The sequence below is a fragment of the Polychytrium aggregatum genome (assembly GCF_025602895.1).
Source record: "Polychytrium aggregatum strain JEL109 chromosome Unknown BJ171scaffold_6, whole genome shotgun sequence".
Classification (NCBI taxonomy): Eukaryota; Fungi; Chytridiomycota; class Chytridiomycetes; order Polychytriales; genus Polychytrium; species Polychytrium aggregatum.
The window spans coordinates 676,383-695,977 of record NW_026516208.1 but is presented as its reverse complement, the minus strand read 5'-3'; the positions used below and the strand labels follow the sequence as shown (position 1 = coordinate 695,977).

At 57.3% G+C, this 19,595-nt stretch overlaps 4 protein-coding genes across 4 annotated transcripts; 1 reads left to right on the top strand and 3 right to left on the bottom strand.

The window, feature by feature from the left end:
• Positions 1-378: 378 nt before the first annotated feature.
• BJ171DRAFT_578403 (male sterility protein-domain-containing protein) lies at positions 379-4,853 on the top strand (the record flags this gene model as incomplete). Its single annotated transcript, XM_053113884.1, has 10 exons — positions 379-755; positions 869-928; positions 1,026-1,198; positions 1,369-1,381; positions 1,528-1,606; positions 1,900-2,076; positions 2,146-2,474; positions 2,632-3,974; positions 4,148-4,340; positions 4,505-4,853. The coding sequence occupies 10 exons, from the start codon at positions 379-381 to the stop codon at positions 4,851-4,853; spliced, it is 3,093 nt and encodes a 1,030-aa protein (XP_052970007.1).
• Positions 4,854-5,411: 558 nt separating this feature from the next.
• Positions 5,412-7,029, bottom strand: BJ171DRAFT_492069 (FAS1 domain-containing protein). Its single transcript, XM_053109781.1, has 2 exons — positions 6,298-7,029; positions 5,412-6,164 (listed from the first exon to the last, which is right to left on the bottom strand). Exons 1-2 carry the CDS (start codon positions 6,910-6,912, stop codon positions 5,601-5,603), a joined length of 1,179 nt encoding a protein of 392 aa, XP_052970006.1. The 5' UTR covers positions 6,913-7,029; the 3' UTR covers positions 5,412-5,600.
• A 1,612-nt stretch (positions 7,030-8,641) lies between these two features.
• On the bottom strand, positions 8,642-11,567 carry BJ171DRAFT_578401 (pre-mRNA processing factor 3-domain-containing protein; the record flags this gene model as incomplete). The annotated part of the gene is made up of 6 exons (XM_053113883.1): positions 8,642-9,053; positions 9,250-9,560; positions 9,862-10,059; positions 10,288-10,383; positions 10,593-10,937; positions 11,193-11,567. 6 exons carry the CDS (start codon positions 11,565-11,567, stop codon positions 8,642-8,644), a joined length of 1,737 nt encoding a protein of 578 aa, XP_052970005.1.
• Positions 11,568-12,142: 575 nt separating this feature from the next.
• Positions 12,143-18,532, bottom strand: BJ171DRAFT_257521 (DNA-directed RNA polymerase II subunit RPB1). Its single transcript, XM_053106752.1, has 7 exons — positions 18,464-18,532; positions 18,135-18,287; positions 17,833-18,025; positions 17,345-17,688; positions 16,861-17,256; positions 12,380-16,752; positions 12,143-12,281 (listed from the first exon to the last, which is right to left on the bottom strand). Exons 2-7 carry the CDS (start codon positions 18,231-18,233, stop codon positions 12,257-12,259), a joined length of 5,430 nt encoding a protein of 1,809 aa, XP_052970004.1. The 5' UTR covers positions 18,234-18,287; positions 18,464-18,532; the 3' UTR covers positions 12,143-12,256.
• Between the last annotated feature and the right edge of the window lie 1,063 nt (positions 18,533-19,595).

The window sequence follows — 19,595 nt, the reverse complement described above, 5'->3', positions numbered from 1 at the left end:
CGAGTGTCAAACTTGCCCATGTGTTCCCACCGAGTGAACTGTTCGCTGGCTGAACAGTGGATTTGCAAGCAGCTTGCTGCGCGAGGCAACAGCACAGCATCGAGGGGCAGCCAGCCAGACCCACCGCCCAAGCACAGAGCCGGTCACGCTGGCAGACTCAGCAGCTCGAGAGGAAGCAAGAGCATTCGCTCAATGCAATCTGGCAAGCAGCCAGACCAAGCCGCCGTCTCCTGGCTGCCCAGACCGACAAAAGGCACTCCCCTCACCCTTTCCCCTCGTCATATTTGTCTCGTTTCGCCCTTTCGGCTCCCTCCTCGCTCTCCTGCCCCCATCTGGCTTTGGCATCGGCACCTTTGTCGCTTCCATCCCAACCCCGGCATGCTCAGGGCCATCTCCTGTTGTTTTGGAGGGTCCGCAGACCCGGTCGACGACCGAGATGTCTCCTCGCAGACCCCTGTCTCCCAACAGCCAACATTCCCTTCTCCGCTCGATCCCTTTGGCCCCTGGCTCCATCCTGTCGAGTGTCTCATCAACACTGCCCGCGACGAGCCCGATGCCCTCCTGATCAACACCTACGAGAGCGGCGCCTCGGAGCGACTCAGCTATCTCCGTGTGTGGAAGCAGGCGTATTCGGTCGCCCAGGCTCTCAAGGCTCTCCCTGGCTGGAACGACGACGACCACGAGGTCATCGGCACCTTCTGCGAGGCCGAAGCCAGCTGGGTGATCTACTCGTTTGCTGTGTGGATGCTTGGCAAGTGAGTATCTCTGGTCTGGTCTGGTCTGGTCTGGCTGCCTGTGCATGACATGACCGGTCTTTGTCCCTGCCATGACCAGGATCGAGTCTCATCTGTCCCTTGTTGCCATCCAGGAAAACACTCAACCTCGCTCTCAATTTCCCTGCCGCTGTTCGCAAGGCTCTGTGCGAGAGGTTTGTACTTGTGCTTGTCTCGCATGTGTCTCAGGAGATTGACATCCCAGAGACCTCTGTGCTCAACCTGACTCGACCTTGACTCCAATCGAAACAGACACTCCATCAAGTACATCCTCTACCACCACACCAAGCCTGGCCGCACCATTGGAGTGACGCTGGTCGATGCCACCACGTTCCCTGTGCTGGACAACGTCCCACCCCCGTCTCTCGAAGTCTGTGAACCCCTTGATGATTATGTCGCCATCCAGTGTACCTCTGGAACAACGGGTATGTGGGACGGTCGAGCGTGATGGTCCAGCAGCAAAGCAGATGGTGCAGTGGTGGATAGAGTAAGATGGTGAGTGTGGTGAATGTGGAAAGTGATGCGCTGACGATGCATATCCAACCCACAACCCGACTCCTTCGTCCTGCATCCTGGTTCCTCGTCGCTCCCACAGGCATCCCCAAGTCGTGAGTTCTACTGTGGTTTCTGATGCTGTGGCTTCTGATCCTGTGGATTCTGATCCTGTGTCTACCTGATACTTGTTCACACTCACAAGTGATCACATCACCACTCGTTGACTGAATCCTTTTGTGTTTGGTGTTGATTGTTGCAGGTTCAAGTTTGCACATGCTGGAGCTATCACTGGTCGACTTTCAGTCGGAATGCTGAAAAGTAGCGCTGGATTTTTCCAAGTAAGATTTCTGATCATCGAATATTCAACTGATGGACTAACAAAGTTGCATATACTAACAATAGGTTACATTCAGGCCCCATCTTTCGTGGCAATTTTTACTCTTCTCCTCTGTATTGTTAATCTCGGAGGATCTCTGTGGATTCCGATGCCGACATATAATACGATTGAGAAAGTCCACAATATCATTCAAATTTTGGATAGCGGTATTAATTATGTCTATTTGGTCGGTATGCTGTGAATTTGAATTCCTGAATCCAATTGTTCACCACTAATGTCATCCACCCCTTTCAGACTCCCTCGTTCATGAAGCTGGTAATCAACACTGCGGTGTCGTTGAAGCCTGACATCCTGTGGGGAATCACGAAGAAGGTTATAACTGGTTCAGAGTATATTCCCATGAGTATCATTCACAAAATCAGGGATATTTTCCCAAATGCCGAAATTCAGTCGATATATGGATCTAGCGAGGTAAAGTACATTCATTCATTCTAAATGGTCATCTCATTGAGCAATCACTAATCATAGCATTGGTACTAGTCTACAGTCATTGGTGCTATATCATATTTGAGAATCCAAACGGACGATCGCATCCCAGAGAAGCTGGTCTACAAGCAAGCCAAACCTGGCGTGCGCTGCCTCTTGTTTGACGAGAAAGGCGAAATCATCGATCCACGGTACTCCAACAGCGGAATCCTGGTCTTTGCCGTCGATCCCGAACATCCTGCCAAGGACCATCCGAGCTTTGTAAACGCCGATCCCAACGACAAGCTGTCGACTTTCGGCTTCCTCGTGGATGGCTCGCCCCGAGTCTGCACCATGGACTGGGTCGAGATGATCAGCGACAAGGAGTTCAGTGTTGTTGGAAGGTGAGTCTGGAGACTATTGTGTGCTTGATCCATGAGAACTGCCATCCACAATCTGGGACACCGATCCATTTGCTCGCTGGATACTGATCACTTTCATTCTCACACCTCACACCTCACACCTCACACCTCACACCTCACCTCACACTTCACCCTCCAGATTCGACCAGAAGATCAAGGTCAACGGTGTCTATGTCGACCTCAACGGCCTCAAGGAGCTTGTCCACAAGCACCTGTCCCAGGTCATTGCCGACTGCTACTTCATCCACACCTCCGAGAGGAAGATCATCTTGCTCTACATCCCTCAGGAAGGATACAACCCCAACCTGACCTCGGCCGATATCATCCGAGTCGTCGAGGACATGTTTTTGCTGTTGAACGTCTCCAAGGTCCCCGTCCACAACTGCCTCAAGCTCGACGCATTCCCCTTCAACGACTCGGGCAAGGTCGATCTCAAGAAGCTCAAGCGCATCGCCGAGAACGTCGAGCAGTACGGCCAGGCGGTCCAGTACCCGGCTCTCATCGTCACCAGAACGTTCTTGACCAAGATTGCCTTCAAGATCTCCGAGTTCAGTAGTCAGATCCTGGACAACCCTGGTCTCTACGGCCGCAACTTTTACATTGGCGGCGTCGGCTTTGACTCGCTGAGCATCGGCCGCCTGGCCCTCGCCATCAGGGAGGAGTACGGTGTCGAGATCTCGCCAATGATCCTGCTGTCGAACAGCATGAGTCCCAAGGATGTCGCCCAGCTGGTCGTCGACATTCTCGACGACAAGCTGGTGATTCCGCCGACAATCGATCTGGCTGCCGAGGCTGCCAAGCTCGACGATGCGAGTGTGACGGCCGAGGGTTTCCCTCCGTTTGTCTATCCCAAGGAGGTCCGCGGCATCGTCCTGACGGGTGCAACCAGCTTCCTCGGAGCATTCCTGATCTTTGAGCTGGCACACAAGTTCCCTCGGGCCAAGATCTACTGTCTGGCACGAACCGAGACCGAGAAACTGGCCTTCCTCCGCACCTACTCCAACGCCTCGAGGCTGGTGATTGCATCGCGGAACAAGAACGATCCGTGGTATGACGTGCGAGACCGGTGGGTTGGTCTGCGCGGCGACGTTTCCAAGGAGCGATGGGCACTCTCGGACGAGCGATGGAAGGAGATTTGCGAAGAGACCGACATGATTGTGCACAACGCCGCCGAGGTGCACTGGCTCTACAACTACAACGAGCTCAAGGCAACAAACGTCCTCAGCACGGTGACGGTGCTGCAGCTGGCCACGACGCACCATCTCAAGGTGGTGCACTACATCTCGACCATCGGGACGATTGCCATGGCCAAGGGCTCCGACAAGCCGCTCGAGGAGAAAATGTACTCCAACTGGAACCTGTCGGGCGGCTACTCGCAGACCAAGTGGGTCTCTGAGCAGCTGATCAACAAGGCACGATCGAGGGGCGTGCCTGCAACCATCATTCGGCCAGCGATGATTGCTGGCGACAGCGGATACGGAGGTGAGCTGTGGTGGTGTGATGATGTGTGGTGTAGTGGTGTGGTGATGTGGTGATGTGGTGGAGATTCCCTCCTTCGTTCCCTCGACTTGGCCATGAGCCGATGATCTTGTTTGTCGAGTGGCACCCATCCATCGACTGACACTGTTTCTCACCCTGTTCACTCCATCCTCCAGTGTGCAACACAGACGACTATATCTGGCGATACGTCGAGGGATGTATCAAGCTCGGCATTTGCCCGGCAAACGCCAGTCCCGTCACTTGGACCATGGATCCCGTCGACCATGTTGCCAAGGTGATTGCCGAGATTGTCAGCTCGGAGGAGGCGCTGTCCAAGTTTGTGTTCCACATCAGCGACTCGGAGCACAGGTGAGGATTGTGTGGAGTGGAGTGGAGGGTGAGTGTGAGTGTGGGTGTCAGTCGATGTTGTGCTTGGCATTGAGTGGGTTGCATATTGACATGTTTGATGGCGGACATCGTGGGCCATCGCAATCACCCCTCACTCACTCACTCACTCACACACTCACTCACAGTGTCATCACCGAGAAGCGTGTCTTCGAGATCGCCAATTCCGTTGGCTGGATCATCATGTTGGATACCCGTGAAAAGTTCAGGACGGTCATCTGGCGCAACCCATCGCCCGATAACCACGCTCTGCTTGCGTTCATGCGGATGCTGATGGACCTGTCCTTCAGGGTCGACAACACCAACACTCGCTCGATCTACCCGACGCCGTGTCCCTCGCCCGAGCTGGTCGTCAGGAAGAGTCTCTTCCACTTGGATCGGGTGTCCTATCTCGACCAGCCCACGGCGGCGGAGACCGAGCTCAAGGACGAGGAGTATCCCGATGTCCGTCCCTTCACCCGCACCGGCCGCCACTGATGTTGTGCTGGCTGGGCTGACCGATCGATCAGTGTCGTCTCGTTGCCATTCCGTTCTGCGGCCGAGTCTTGTTGACTGCCAGACACTGAACACGATTGATCCAACATGGAGATGTGTGTGGTGTGTGGTGTGTGGTGGATGGTGATGAAGATGGTGGTTGATTGCGCTGTCTCCGGCACATTGGGACCTACGTGGTTATGTGGTCGTTGGCGACATATGCTGCAGTTGCTGAGTATCCATTTGATCATGCCGAAGATGGCAATGGGCTGTTCCGGTGCTGTTCCAACACGCCGAAGCTCTTCTGCGTATGTGATTGAAACCAAAGTCGCCATGCTTTGGTCACCAACCAGGCAAATTGCTCAGATCTCAATTTTGCTCGATGAACGATCAAGCCATCCCCAATTGTGGAGATTCTGTAGTGATCTATCGATGGCGCATGCATGTTGATCTGGATCACCTTCGGCCTTGTCGATCAAGTCATTCCATCCCCCCCCCTTCTGCCCAACCTCATTCCGCGCATTGTACTGTCCAGTCGCTGGTGAGCGTGAGTCGGTGCAATACTGGGAAATCAAAGTATTTGTTGTATTCATGCACCAAGAGGAGTTCAAGCGTGAAAATAGAAGGGAATACACACATTCAAAGATATCGAAGGCGCATTAGGCAGCGGTCGAAAGAGAGAGGGAACGCAGTTGCGTGTATTTGCCGAACCAGGCCGGGCCCAATCAGGGGCTCAATCGGCAAGGTAATTTACAAAAACAGGACGGCGGCAATGGCCGAGAAACCCAGAACGAGAGAGGCGCTGGTAACAGTGCGGCCCGCAGCGCTCTTGGGGGCGGGGGCAGAGCCAGTGGTGCTGGGGCTGGGAGCAGCAGCCGAGGGGGTGGGGACAGTGAAGGTCTTGCCGAGGACGGCAGGAGTCACAGGGTTCAGCTGGGAGACGGTGAGGCCGTCGGTGTTGGAGGCCAGGGAGGTCAGGAGCTTGGTGCTGGGGAGCAGGACGGTGTCGATGACATGAACGACACCGCTGTTGACCAGGACATCGGCGGTGACAACGCGAGCAGCGACACTGTTACCGGCACCAGCGACGTAGACGCCAGTGGTGTCGACCTCGATCGTGATGTTCTCGCCGCCGTAGGTGCCGATGGAAAGGGCAACGGGGGCGAGCTTGAGCAGGTCGGTCGAGTGATAGACACCGGGAACAACGTGAATGCCAAGGGTGGCCTGGAGCTGGGCAAGGTTCAGGGAGACGTTGGCGGACTTGAGGGCAGCCAGGGTAGTGTTGAAGGCGGCGTTGGTGGGGGCAAAGATGGTCTGGGAGGGAAGAGCAGGACATCGAGGCGGGTCAGTGGACAGCGTGGGATGCGGCGCGTGGACACAGGTGTCGCAGTTGGACCAGACAGGGCAGGGCGTTGGGGAGGACTGGACTGGGCGGCAAGTTACTTACCACCTCCTTGAGCGAGTCAATGGAAGCCAGCTTGGCCGAGACCAGGGTGTCAACCAAGGTGGTGAGTCCGGCAGCAGTGGCAGTCTGCGAGACCGAGACGGGAGGCAGCAGGACGGTGTCGACAATGTGAATCACACCGTTGGTGGCAACGACCGAGTCGATGACCTTGGCAGGGCCGTTGGCAACACCGTGGTTGAGGACAACCTTGCCGCCGCTGACAACGACGTTGACAACTTGGTAGCCGTCGCCCGAGACGGTGAGGTTGGCGTCGGCCAGGGCCGTGGGGACAAACAGATCGGCGTCGGCCGAGGGCACGAACGAGATGCCGGGGACGGCGTGGTAGCTCAGGACGGTATCGACAACGGTCTGGTCACTGAGCTGGGCCAGGACGCTGGCGGGGAGCTTGGCCACAGCGTCATTGGTGGGGATGAACAGAGTGATGTTCTTGGCACTCTTGATGGTGCTGAGGAGGGGAGAGCTGGCGGCCAGGCCAGTGATGATGGAGGCGTTGTTCTTGGTGTATCCAACCAGAGCCGACACAATGTCGGTGGTCTGAGCGTTGGCGGCACCGAAGAGGGCGGCCGAGGCAAGGGCGATCAGTCCAGAGAACTTCATTTTGGGAGGTGGGAAAGGGCAGGAGCGGGGAAGAGATCAAAGCGAGATGAGGAGTGCAGGCTGCCGCGAGAGGCTGGTAGAAGAGACTGGGATGTTGATGGTGGGAATGGAGAGGAGGCCGGCGAAGGGGTGGGTTTTATAGTCGCGGGTCTGGCGGCAGCATGTCGGAGCTCGAGCGCGACGTGGAAAAATGGACTCGGCTGCGATGGCGGGAAGCGGCCGCGAACAAGGGGCAGCGACGACAGCGGGAGACGCAGCGATGGCGAGACGACTGGCGGATCAGCGACGACGAGCGGCGAATGGGTCAATTGCGCCGACGAGGGGGTGGGTGGCAAGAGGGGGAGGAAGCACAGGAAGTGGCGGTCGCATCAAGGAAGTGGCTGGGTGGGAATCGAGAGCATCAACAGGCCGGCTGAGCACAGCGTGTCGACAGCAGATCGCAGCAATCGCTGACGCCATAGTTTGGCAGGAGGAGGGAGGCAAGCGCGGGATTGCCTTGGCTCCGGCATTGGGATCCGCGAGGCCGCCGAGGGGGGAGTGGAGGCATCCAGCAAATGGGGCTGCGCTGGCGCGAGTGCCGTTGGAGATGTATCTGTCCGATCCAGCGGCTGTCGATACGATCAGCGCTGTTGCATCGCGGCCATCGGCCCAACTCAATGCGTGCACTTGGATTGCGATGGGCACTGTTCACATCGCTCCCACACCCATCCAACTCTCATCGCCCCCAATTCGCCTCCACCCACCCAACTCTCGTCGGCTGTGACCCCCAGCCCCGTCGCGTCGTCTTTGGAGCAAGAGCCATGACGACAACCGCCATTTCTCCGCCATTTGAAATCCCACCAGACCGGACCGCGCGACTGCCCATGGCCGAATCTCTGTTCCCGCGCCATGCGCCCTCCCTTGATGGGTGGCAGCCACCGGCTTGTCCAACAGGCAGTAGGTTGAAAGGGGTGTTGGGCGTGCTATCGCTGTCGTTGCGTTCCTGTCTCGGAAACGCCCCCCCCCACCGACCCGGCTGGCCAAACGTCCTGACCTTTCCGCATCCTCCTCCTCCGCCTCCGGCTGCTGCTGCCACCGCATTCTTCCCGCCCTGTTCGTCGCTCCCACCGACCGCCGCCGACTTCTGCTTCGGACCCAGCCGCCGCTACTTGCCGCCGCCTTCTGTCGGAAAAATGCCCAATCTGCCCTTGGGTCTCCAGCACCGACCTGGCAAGGTTGTGCCTCAACGGCACTGTCTTGTCCGACAGCCATGTCGTTGCCTCGAGAGGTCGTCCGGCGCTGCTCCCGCTATTTTTCCGTCGCCCCAGAAGGTCGGATGCAATTGCGGCAGTCGGGACTTGGCCTTGGGCGCCAAGTCTGCATCATATGCCCGCCTCCGTGTGTTGGCGACGGTAGATGCCCCTGCGGTAAGCGTCCCTGCGCTATGGTCCCTGCCTTGAGTAGCATCCGCGTTGGCAAATCGACGGGCCGAGCAAATCAATGACTGGATCATCAATCCCACACGCAATTCTTGCGTACTGGAAAGCAGAGTATTCACATCGGGCCATATTCCTTGCCCCCCCCCGGCTTGACAGAGGGGGATGGCTTTGTGTATTTCCATCCAAAGCAGCAACGGCCGGAAGCTAAGCGAGGCCCCCGTCTCATTTTGCGAGCTCTGGGGAAAGGAACCCGCACAGGCAAGAGGGGAAAGTGAATCCCATTTCATGTTGTGACCGCTGCCATCAGAAATCTAAGCGCCTACTTCGACCAGGTTCTTGGCTGTCTCCCAGTAGTGCACCACTCCAAACCGTTCGAGAAACTCCCGGACCATAAAGTCGGTCGGGAAGGGCCGGATACGGAATCCCTTGAACACCCTGTCCTTGACCTGCCCCTCCCACACCAACTGGCAGCCGTTTTGCTTGTCGTCGCCCTCGGCATCCGAGCCTGCGTCGTCGTCGTCTTCTCGCTCGCGGTCTTGGCTGGTTTCGGACCAGTCCATGCGGCGCAGCATCAGCTTCTTGTATCGCTTGATTCCCTTGGGGCCGCCCTCGACAATGACAAGGTTCAGACCTTGATGTATGATGCATACTCCCGTCAGCTTGTTTTGCTCGGCATTCTTGTCGATCTTGGTGATATGTAGTTTGCAGCCCAGATCCACGACCCTATCGGAATCACGGGGTATGCATGCAGACGCCAGCAAGGATGCGGATGCGAGCATGGATGCAGATGCGAGCATGGATGCAGATGCGATCAGAACAGCGCTGTCCAGTTGATTGCGACGATGCATTCTTCTGCTGAGCGCTCTGCAGATCCCAATTCGCAATAGTAGAAGCAACAGAAGCAGTGACATCAGCTTACTTGAACACCGCAACATGGACAAACTTGCTCGTGTCCTCGGCCATCTTCTTCTCCTTCTTGTCGCGCCGGGCCTCCTCCGAGAGTTTTGTGGCCTCGTTATGCTGTTTGTGGGCCAGTTGGCGATCGGCCACTTGCTTTCGCACATAAGCCTCGACTTTAGTGGGGTCTTGCACGGCCTCGGTGCCCAGGACCCTCATCAAATTGGATATCTTGACCTTGGGTTGGTCTGGTGGCAGCAGTCCGAGTCGGATCTTATCGCGCTTCTCGCGCTGGGCTTCGAGTCGACGCTGTCGTCGCAGCTTTTTCCTTTCCTGTACATCCGAGTTGCCCCCCCCCGAACAAACGAATTAGCTCAACAGAAACCCGCACACGAGCACTGGTGGCCCTAGGCTCCTCTATGTGCAACCTGCCATGATGCTTGATAGAGCACCACAAACTCGGTCGTTGGTAGCGAGTATGCCCCCCCGCCCAGCACAGAGCAGAGCTGCATGGCCACCTCTCCTCATACGCCAAGTTATCAAGTGCCCCCCCCCCTGCAGCGATTAGATATGCTCGGCTACTGTCCTTTTCTCTCTCTAAGAGTTCTTCCATCGATCCTATCGCTCTGCATACCTTGGCCGTGAGCATCATAGGACGCGGTGCGGGTGCATCCGGCTCGGCAGGAGGCGGGATGGGAATCGGATGCTGGACAAGCTCGGTAATTGGCGGATCCTCCTCATCGTTAAAGTCCGTGCTGGGATCAAACTCGTCGTAGCTGACATTAGGGACAAGCTGGACATCCCACCATTCCACTTCCGGCGGGGGCTCTTTCTGAAATTTATGGACCAAGTGACGAACTCGTTAGCACATTCCCAGCAACCGATCCAGCGGGACACAGGAGACGGCGAGGGAAAGGAGAAGGGAAACGAGGAGGGAAGCGGAGTAGTCGCAAGACATCGCCTCCCATGCCAAGCGCTCGGCTTCGTCAATGTAGCAGCAAGTTGCAAAAGTTCATGTCCCCAATGCAGCGTCCCAGCGTGAGTGGATGTCGGTGCTTACTCGAATCGCGGCGTCAGAGACAAGATCCAGGTTCTCGTCCATGCCTGTCTTTTTAACTGTTTCGGCGATCTGCTTCTTGAGCTGTTCGAGCTGGGCCTGCAAGACAAGGATCGATCGCATCGCATAAGCAGTGGGCGATATGATCGAAATCAAATCACCGACGGCGTCCTGGCCAATGACCAACGATCAACCCGATTCGCTGAAACAAAGACAAGCGGCTGCCTCATGAGCTCCCTTCCATCTCTCCACCCAACCACATCCTCGAGCCCTCTGGGGCCCTCACTTCTCTCTCGCTCGATCTTCACCTGGGCCCGCATCTGGTTGGCCTGCTCGATAAACTTGCCCTTTTGCGCAAACCGCAGCGATCGAGACGGTCGTGGTCGCGGAGCCAGCGACGATGCCACAGCCAGCTTCTCGTCAAAATAGGATACATCAAACACTTCTTCCTTGCTCGGTGGGGGCAAGAGCTTGATCTCCTTTTTCTCTGCAGCCACCGCGGCGGCCTTTTCGGCCTTCTTCTCCATCATGCGCATGTTGGCCTTGGTGGTCGCAAAGATGGGTTTGGGCATCGCCGATGGGTCGTTAAAGTCGGGGAGCTGGAAGTTCAGGCCGCTCTTGCTTTTGTCGGCGGGCGGGGCCGGCGACAGAATCTAAGCCGTTGATGCCACAAGTCGCAGCATCCGGAGATGAGAAGACGAACAGATGAGAAGGTCGTTAGTGCCATCAGAGCATCCGTTCCTATTCCGGATTCGCGGCCGTCAAGAATGGCTGTCGGCTCCAAATGCTGGATGGCAGCAGTGATCGTGAGCCACTTGGTGGAAGTTGCCTCCGTCTCCCCCCCCCGCCTCATACGTTCCTGTCTTTCTCCTCTCCTCACCCGACCCATCACCTGCACCCAAGCTTACGCTGGCCTGCGACGATGCCGCAATGGTCGCTTTGAGTCGAGCTTTGGCCTCCTCGATTTTCCTGGCTACATCCGTCATGCCCCCCGGCAGCGACGATGTCGATGTCGATGTCGACGGTGTAGACAATGGCGCTGATGCTGACAGCGGCGTCGGCAATGCTGCTGCTGCGCTGCCGGTCTGCCCCAAGAGAGGTGCAGAGGGTGCCTCGCTGCCGGGTTGTGCTGCACCCTGGCCAGCCATTTTTTTGATGGCCGCAAGCTTGGCCTGGATCTCATTTCGGGCCTGCTGGATCTGATCTAGGGTGTCGAGCTTGGGCTTTTTGGCGGCAGACCGATCGCCGTCGAGGTCGCCTTGGCGCTTGTTGTTATCCGACATACTCGGAGCGAGTGGACGTGCGGGGAGTGAGAGCGGGTGGTGGTGGTGCGTGGGAGAGTGAGGAAGCGAGGAGGGCAGCACCAGGGCACAGGGACACCCAGCCGAGGCAAATAGGATGTTTCGGCGATCGACGAAAGAGTTGAAGGTGTGGGCTGGCGATTGCAGAGCAGTCGTTGGTCTCGGTGGCCGGTCGATGCAGATCAGAAGAGAGAGAGAATCCGTCCGCTGTCCGCTGGGCAACTTGGCGGCTGGATGTGGCGCGAGGAGGGATCTTGCGAGATCTCGAATCGAGCACAGCGCAAGTGACCAAGGCAACAAGCACACTGCCCCGAATACACGCAGACCACTCGGTCGGTCTGGAGACGCCCAAGATGCACACATGGGTGTGGAGGTGGATGTGGACGGACGGAATGATATTGCCAAATCTGTCCACTGGCGCCGGATTCGCCGAGCATCAAACATGGCACAACAGCAACGAGTAGACTGCAATACATTGCGCTTTGTCGATGCTCGCAAGAAAGAGTCGCTCCCATACACTTTACTCGTCCCTCGGCATCGGTGGTGGTGGGTCTCAATCAAACAAAACAAACAGACAGACAAAAAAGAGAGCGAGCCGGTACACTCGGGGGCGAGCGCATACGCTCATATCTTGGCAGGACTCGGGCACATCGAGCCTCAGCGACCGAGCACTAGTGTGCGGGCGAGTACGAAGGGCTGAGGGCAAGGACGGGTCAGCCTCAGCACAACATCCAGCATCATCGATCCAAGCAGCTCCAACATGGCAAGCGAACTGATGCGGGCCAACACGTTACCTGTAGTTCTGGTTCCCGTTGCTCTGGGACGTGCCAGAGCCGCCAGGCTGGCCAGGAGGACGGTAGGCTGAGCCTCCGGCCGCATAGCTGGGAGTTGAAGATGAGGGGGCGTAGGCCGGCGAAGAAGTTGAGTGGCTGATGCCAGAGTTGTAGTACATCTGGGAGGCGGGGGCATAGGAGGGTGATGTGGGAGAGTATGAAGGCGATGCAGGCGAGTAGGAGGGCGACGTGGGCGAATACGAGGGTGATGTTGGAGAGTACGACGGAGACGTGGGCGAGTACGACGGGCTTGTTGGCGAGTACGATGGGGAGGTGGGGGAGTACGAGGGCGACGCAGGTGAGTACGACGGACTGGCGGGCGAGTACGAAGGCGATGCCGGTGAATATGAAGGCGATGCTGGTGAATAGCTCGGGCTGGCGGGCGAGTAGCTTGGGCTGGCCGGCGAGTACGATGGGCTGGTTGGCGAGTAGCTGGGACTGGTTGGCGAGTAGCTCGGGCTCGTTGGGGAGTAACTAGGGCTGGTGGGTGAGTACGAAGGGCTGGTTGGCGAGTAGCTTGGGCTCGTTGGCGAGTAGCTGGGACTGGTCGGCGAGTAGCTGGGACTGGTTGGCGAGTAGCTGGGACTGGTTGGCGAGTAGCTCGGGCTCGTTGGGGAGTAACTAGGGCTGGTGGGTGAGTACGAAGGGCTGGTTGGCGAGTAGCTTGGGCTCGTTGGCGAGTACAGCGGGCTTGTTGGCGAGTAGACGGGGCTGTTCTGGAGGTATCCAGCCGCCGGGCTCCATCCACCACCGCGCTTGTCAAAGGGCGAGAACTCGGGAGCGATAGGCGAGTATCCGCCACCAGGGGTCATCGGCATCGGGCTGGGGCTGTGGTTCCAGTAGGGCGTCTGGGCCGGTGTCTTGGAGCCATCCATGGAGGCCATCATACCTGGCTCCTGGGCCGAGCCCCAAGAAGGAGCAACGTAGGCATTCATGAGCATTTCTTCGTTCAGGATAACCGAGAACCCGCCGGTTCCAAGTGGCGCGAGCTGGCCGAGGACAATGTTTTCACTGACGCCACGGCAAGTATCGAGTTCGCCTGCCGCAGCAGCGTCCATGAGCAGCTCCACCGTTTCTTCGAAAGAGCAGCGAGCCAGGACGCCCTTCTCGGTGCGGTTGATACCGTGTCGGCTGATGGCCATGAGATGGCCACGGTGAGTCATGATATCGCAAAGCAGGGCAAGATGGCGGTAGTTGACGTACGAGCCGTCAAACTCGATGACTTTGCGGGTCTCCTTCAGAACAGCGGCACGGGTGGCCTCGATACCGAGGACTTGCATGACCTGGACTGTAAAGTTGGTGTACGTGCGCGACATGTCGACACCGGGGAAGGAAAGCACTTCCCTGAAGTTACTTCCATCCGTCTCGAGATATTGCTCCGTCAGACTCTGGAAGACGCCGCTGTCGTCGATGGTCTTGTACTTGCTTTCCGAAATGAAGACGCGCTTGATGTCGGGTACGCCACACAGGGTGATGGTGTGGAGCATCATGTACTCGAGTTGCTTCAGGAACGACTCCTCGGACAGGCGGCTGTCGCTGCTATCGTCGTCCTTGACTGTGCAGCGGGCCAGAATCAACAGGCTCTCGGCGTTATCATCAGCGTGCCAGAGCTTGAGGTCGTCGCCGTATTCTTCCGACAGGCGCGCACAGATGCTTTCCATCGGGATTTCCTTGCTAAGCTTCTTGTTGAGGTCCAGCTCGATACGCAGGACCCACGGCGAGAACGCCGAATCGCGGCTCTCCGACCTGAGCTCGAAGTATGTGTCCATAATTTCCTTGTCTTCCTGGTTGATCGGGTTGTGCGGGTCGGGGTCGTACCAGATCTCGGTGGCGGCCGTGAGCTTCTGCAGCGTCGTATGCTCCAGCCGTGTCTGGATGCGCTTGGCCTTCTCAACGGTCTGACGATGCTCGGGTAGCAAGAACACCTGAATCGAGGGTGTCTTGATGTTCTTGGCGACGTTGATGATTTCTTTGAGGCGCGGCACACCGAGGGTAACGTTCTTGGAGCCGACACCGGCGTAGTGGAAGGTGTTGAGGGTCATTTGGGTCGCAGGCTCACCGATCGACTGGGCCGCGATTGTTCCAACCATCTCGCCGGGGTGGGCGATCGCTTGGTTGAAGCGCATCTCGATTTCTCCAATAAGATGCTGGAATGACTTGGAATTCAAATGGAACTCCTCGAGCACGCGCCTCGTCGCCAGCGTACTGCGAACCAGGATCTGGAACAGTAGAGTTGCGTTTTTCTGGGCCTCGACCGAGAGTGGATCGTTGCCACGAACGACGACGAGCTTGTCAAGCAGCTGCTCGACCGATTCGGTGATATGGAGTGGGTGCAGGTCGGTGGGCTTGCGGGGATCGACCTCGAACTGGTTTTGGGCATTCCAGATCAGTCGCTTGAGGTTGACGGGGAGCGGCCAGCTCGACGAACCGTCCTTGAAGATGGTCCACCGCAGCGTCTCACGATCCTTGCGAAGCTGCTCAAACTCCTGGTCCAGCCGGTTTTGGGTCAGACCGTCGCTGAGGAGGTTTTCTTGGGTCCGGAAGTCCAGCACACCAGGCTTGAGGCCGTACTGTCCGCCGGTCAGATCGACGCGATAGGCTTTCTCGAACTTGGCGTCAGACATGGCAAGACTTTCGAGGTTCTGTCGCTCGACCTTGGCTCCGTCCATGCCGTCTTCGCCGTAGCAGAACTGGATGACCGTGCCGAGCGAGTCGCGGATGGTGCCGTCATAGCGCACCATGACATCTTCCATGGCCTTGACCAGGCGGCGCTGGATGTAGCCGGTTTCGGCCGTCTTGACGGCGGTGTCGATCAAACCCTCACGTCCACCCATTGCGTGGAAAAAGAACTCCTGTGGCGTCAGGCCACGGAGATACGAGTTTTCGACAAAACCACGGCTCTCGGGTGAGTGGTCGTCTTTAGTAAAGTGCGGCAGCGAGCGGTCCTTGAAGCCGAAGGGAATACGCTTGCCCTCGACATTTTGTTGGCCGACACAGCCTGTCATCTGCGAAATGTTGATGAAGGAGCCCTTCGAACCCGCAGTGACCATCTGCTTGACATTGTTCTGCTCCTTGAGCGAGCGCTCGGCACTCTTGCCAGCCATATCACGAGCGCGGTTCAGCTCCTTGTTGACAAGAGCCTCGAAGCTGAGTCGGATAGTCATGCCTGGGAGAACAGCGAGTTCGTCGCGCTGGGCCTTGGCAATGATCTTGTTGACCTCGGCCTTGGCAGACTGGATGCTCTGGTTAATCTTTTCCATGGTCTGCTTGTCGGCAATGGTATCGCCGATACCGATCGAGAAGCCGTTGTGGAGCAGCCAGTAGTTGACGATCAATTGGCAGCTGTTGAAGAAGCCCTTGGCGGCCTCGGGGCCATGCTCGTTGAAGGTGATGTGGATAATGCCGTTCTGCGAGGACCCGACGGTCTTTTTGCAGAGAATGCCCGTCAGGAGCTCGCCGTCCTCGATGTAGACTTTGGTGTCGCCAGGGCTGATGTCGCTCTTCTCGTCGTCCGGATGGGCCATGTGATATCCGACCATGTTGATGCGCGGGATGATCAGGCTCATCATCTGCTTGCCCGTCCAGAGCGGAATCGGCTTGATGATGCACGGTGTGGGGACGGTGCCGTCCCAGTCAGGGACCCACATGAGCAGATTCATGACCATGTCTTTGGAAAGGAAGCAGTCGCGCCGGGTGAACTTGCGGATCGCACAGAGCGTGTCCTGCACGATACCCATGCAGGGCCCGTTCTTCTGCGGCGTCACAATCTGCTTCGGCACCATGCACAGCTCCTGGATTTCGGCCCGCGTCTCGTAGGACTGCGGAACGTGCAGGTTCATCTCGTCTCCATCAAAGTCGGCATTGTAGGGCGACGTGACGGACAGGTTGAGGCGGAAGGTCGAGTACGGCATGACTTTGACACGATGGCCCATCATACTCATCTTGTGCAGACTCGGCTGGCGGTTGAAGATGACGACGTCGTCGTCCATCAGATGCCGCTCGACCTTGTATCCTGGCTGCAGGTGGATGTCACGGCCAACCTTGCTGTAGCGCAGATCGATACGTTCGCCGTTGTCGCGGATGACGTACTTTGCACCGGGATGTTCCATCGGCCCGTTCTGGACGTACTTTTGCAGACGCGCAATATTGTACGGGGTCACGTTCTCGGGGAAGGTCAGGTTGCGAGCAATACTGCGCGGAACGCCGACCTGGTCGATCGATAGATTGGGATCGCCGGTGATGACAGTTCGCGCCGAAAAATCGACACGCTTGCCCATGAGGTTGCCACGCAGACGACCTTCCTTGCCTTTGAGACGGGCGCGGATCGATTTCAGCTGCAGCGCGAGGAGGCAGTGTGCGCAGAATGTCAGTGAATGCGCAGGCCAACCCGCCGAATTGCTCCGTCAGACGGCCATCGCGTTTGTGCCGGCCATGATACCTACCGGACGGCCAGATTTCTGCTGGGCTTTGGGGATGCCCGAGATGTCATTGTTCATGTATGTGGCCACATGGTACTGCAGGAGCTTCTCGAACTCATTGATGACGTGGGCGGGCGAGCCTTCAGCCTCGTGCTTTCGCAGCAAGTTGTTGGTCTTGACAATGTCGGCAATCTTGTAGGTCAAATCGTCCTGGCTGACACCACCGCCGTTGTTCATGTTGACGGCAGGACGCACCGGCATCGGCGGCACTGCCAAGACGGTTATGCACATCCACTCTGGACGAGCCCAGTCCTGCGAGAGACCCATGTTGTTGATGTCTTCCTCGGAGATGGACTTGAAGATACTGACCACCTTCTCGGCAGTCAGGTCAACCTTCTTGGTTTCCTTGGTTTGGTCGTTCTATTTACAGCACCAACAGCGGCCGTTAGCGCCAGGTGCCTTGTGACGGAGCGTGGCCGGCAAATGTGCAGAATCTGGCAATACTAACATCATCTTTGAGCACCACAGTGTAGCTCAGATCGAGTGCTAGCTTCCGGAACGCTGGCTGCTTGGAGCCACAGCCGCCGTGTGCTTTGCCCTTTGGCTTGGAGTCTGCGCGTTGGCTGACGCCATCGCCACGGTGCCCATCGTCGCCGCCGTGCTCGTCCTCGTTCAGGTCGCCAACTTCACAGACGGTCTTGGCACGACACAGCTCCCACACCTCTTGGAAACGGCGGTTGCGGTCCTTGATAAGACGCGCCTTTTTGAACTTTTCGTTCGAGTCGTCGACCTTGAGCTTGCCGCAGTAGAAGCACACGCACTCCAAGACCTTTTTGATCTTTTTTATAAAGCCTGTTGATGACGATCACTCATCAGTAGGGCCTTGTGAATGCTGCGAGCGCTCATAAGCGTGCTGGGTGCCGCCAGTCACCACAGCAGCTTGGCGGCAGGGTCTGATGCAGATTGGCCCACAGGCTCGCAGCAACGATCCTTTACCGCAATGAAAGACGGGCTTTGCCAACTCAATGTGGCCAAAGTGGCCAGGACAGTCGGTCATGTTTTCGCCGCAAGTCAAGCACTTGAAATTGCGATCGATGGTGCCCATTCTGGGGTCGAGTGGACCACCAATTTTCGGGCGATCGCCCTCAAAGAGATCGGCAGTCTCGATCTTGGCGACAGACATGGCTTTCTGCACACGCAAGTACATAGCCAAGGGAAAACGTATTGGTGCGTTAGGATCGAGACAGCGCCATAGCACCGCAATCGAGCAGCGACGATGTACCGTCCGCAGAACTTACAATCTCGTCTGGAGCCAAGATGCCAAACTGGACCATCTTCACGCTCTTCAAAGGAGCCGACGAAAACGGAAAAGCACTGACAGATCCCGAAACGACCATGGTGAGGTATTTGGGTGACAAAAATCAAAGGCAAAAGTAGAACGGATGGAGATTCTGGAGCAGAGCAATACCAACGCAACCGTGTCAGCGAGATGTTTTCTGTGAGGCTTTATCAGTCCAAAACAGCTCGCAGCCGTAGATCCAGTCTGTCGAGCGAATTCCAAGGCCAGTGCGGTGGTGACAGCCAGCGGCGGGCCAAACCCAGCAGCAAGTCAAATCTAGATACCAACATCGAGATCCAATTATTTTTTTGGTGATTTTCTGACAGTATCCAACTCTTGGAATAGTGTTGTGATGTGGCTGCGTTGAATGAGCTCAAATCGATGCAGGAGAGTTCGGTGCTGTGAACGAGATAGGTTGCAAAGAAGCACATGGGTCACAATCAAGCTGCTCATGGCCCGCATAGGCACACGGTCGCAGGCTGCCGTTTGCTCAGGTGAAATCGGATAGCTCTGAGATGGCCACAGTCACCCCAAAGCAGTCTATCACAAGCACCCATTGCTCACAAACGGTCGCAGGTGTATTACTTTGGCGAGCTGCTCGTACGCTACCGTCGTGGCAGAGTGGCTTCGGAATAGAATCGGACGAGGTGCGACAGAGACCTTCGGAGGTCGGCGAGAGTGGGGCAAACACCGGATGTACAAAAGCGGTTTAGAGCGTCGCTTGCCATTGTATTGGACAGTAACTGGACAGGAGCAGCAGCCAGCAAACACCGGGCCATCCGAGCAACTCCGACACACAGAACCACCGAGAGACAGCGACGGGGCCAAGGAGTTACCTATTCCCTATCCTGGAAATACAGCGAGTCGGCCTCGGCGGAGAGGGGTATGGGGCGACAGGCCTGTTTGCGGATGAATCAGTTTCACTGACACAAATCCGGGCTGGCGGATCGAGCAGGGACAGGATACAGTCGATCCAGAAGCAGTCACAGCTGAGATACCGACCCTGCTCTTATCGGTTGAAGCTGAGGGCCGGAGCAAGGCGGGTTGTTGTTGGATTTGGGACTGAGCCGGATGCAGCGGAGGCTGACAGACCGAGGCACAGGTGGACAGCCTGCAGCAAGTGCCCTTCAGCGAGAGGCAGGGGACGCTGGGATCGAGGCTGGAGACGGGGGTGATGGACGAGCGCGGGATGCTGCTGGTGCCGAAGACCGCCAGGGGGGGTGCTGCTGGTTGGAGGGGCGAGATCTCGAATCCTTCGCTCGCAAACCCGCATTTCGCCAGTTCAGGCCGGAGGGCTCAGCTTTGGCTGGCCGGCGGCACAGCCGGCTGGATCCGCACTCGAGCCGCGCATATTAAAAGTTCATTAGGGCCTGCTTTTTTGTTGTCGGGCCCTTGCTGGCCGAGACTGCCTCGTCCTGCA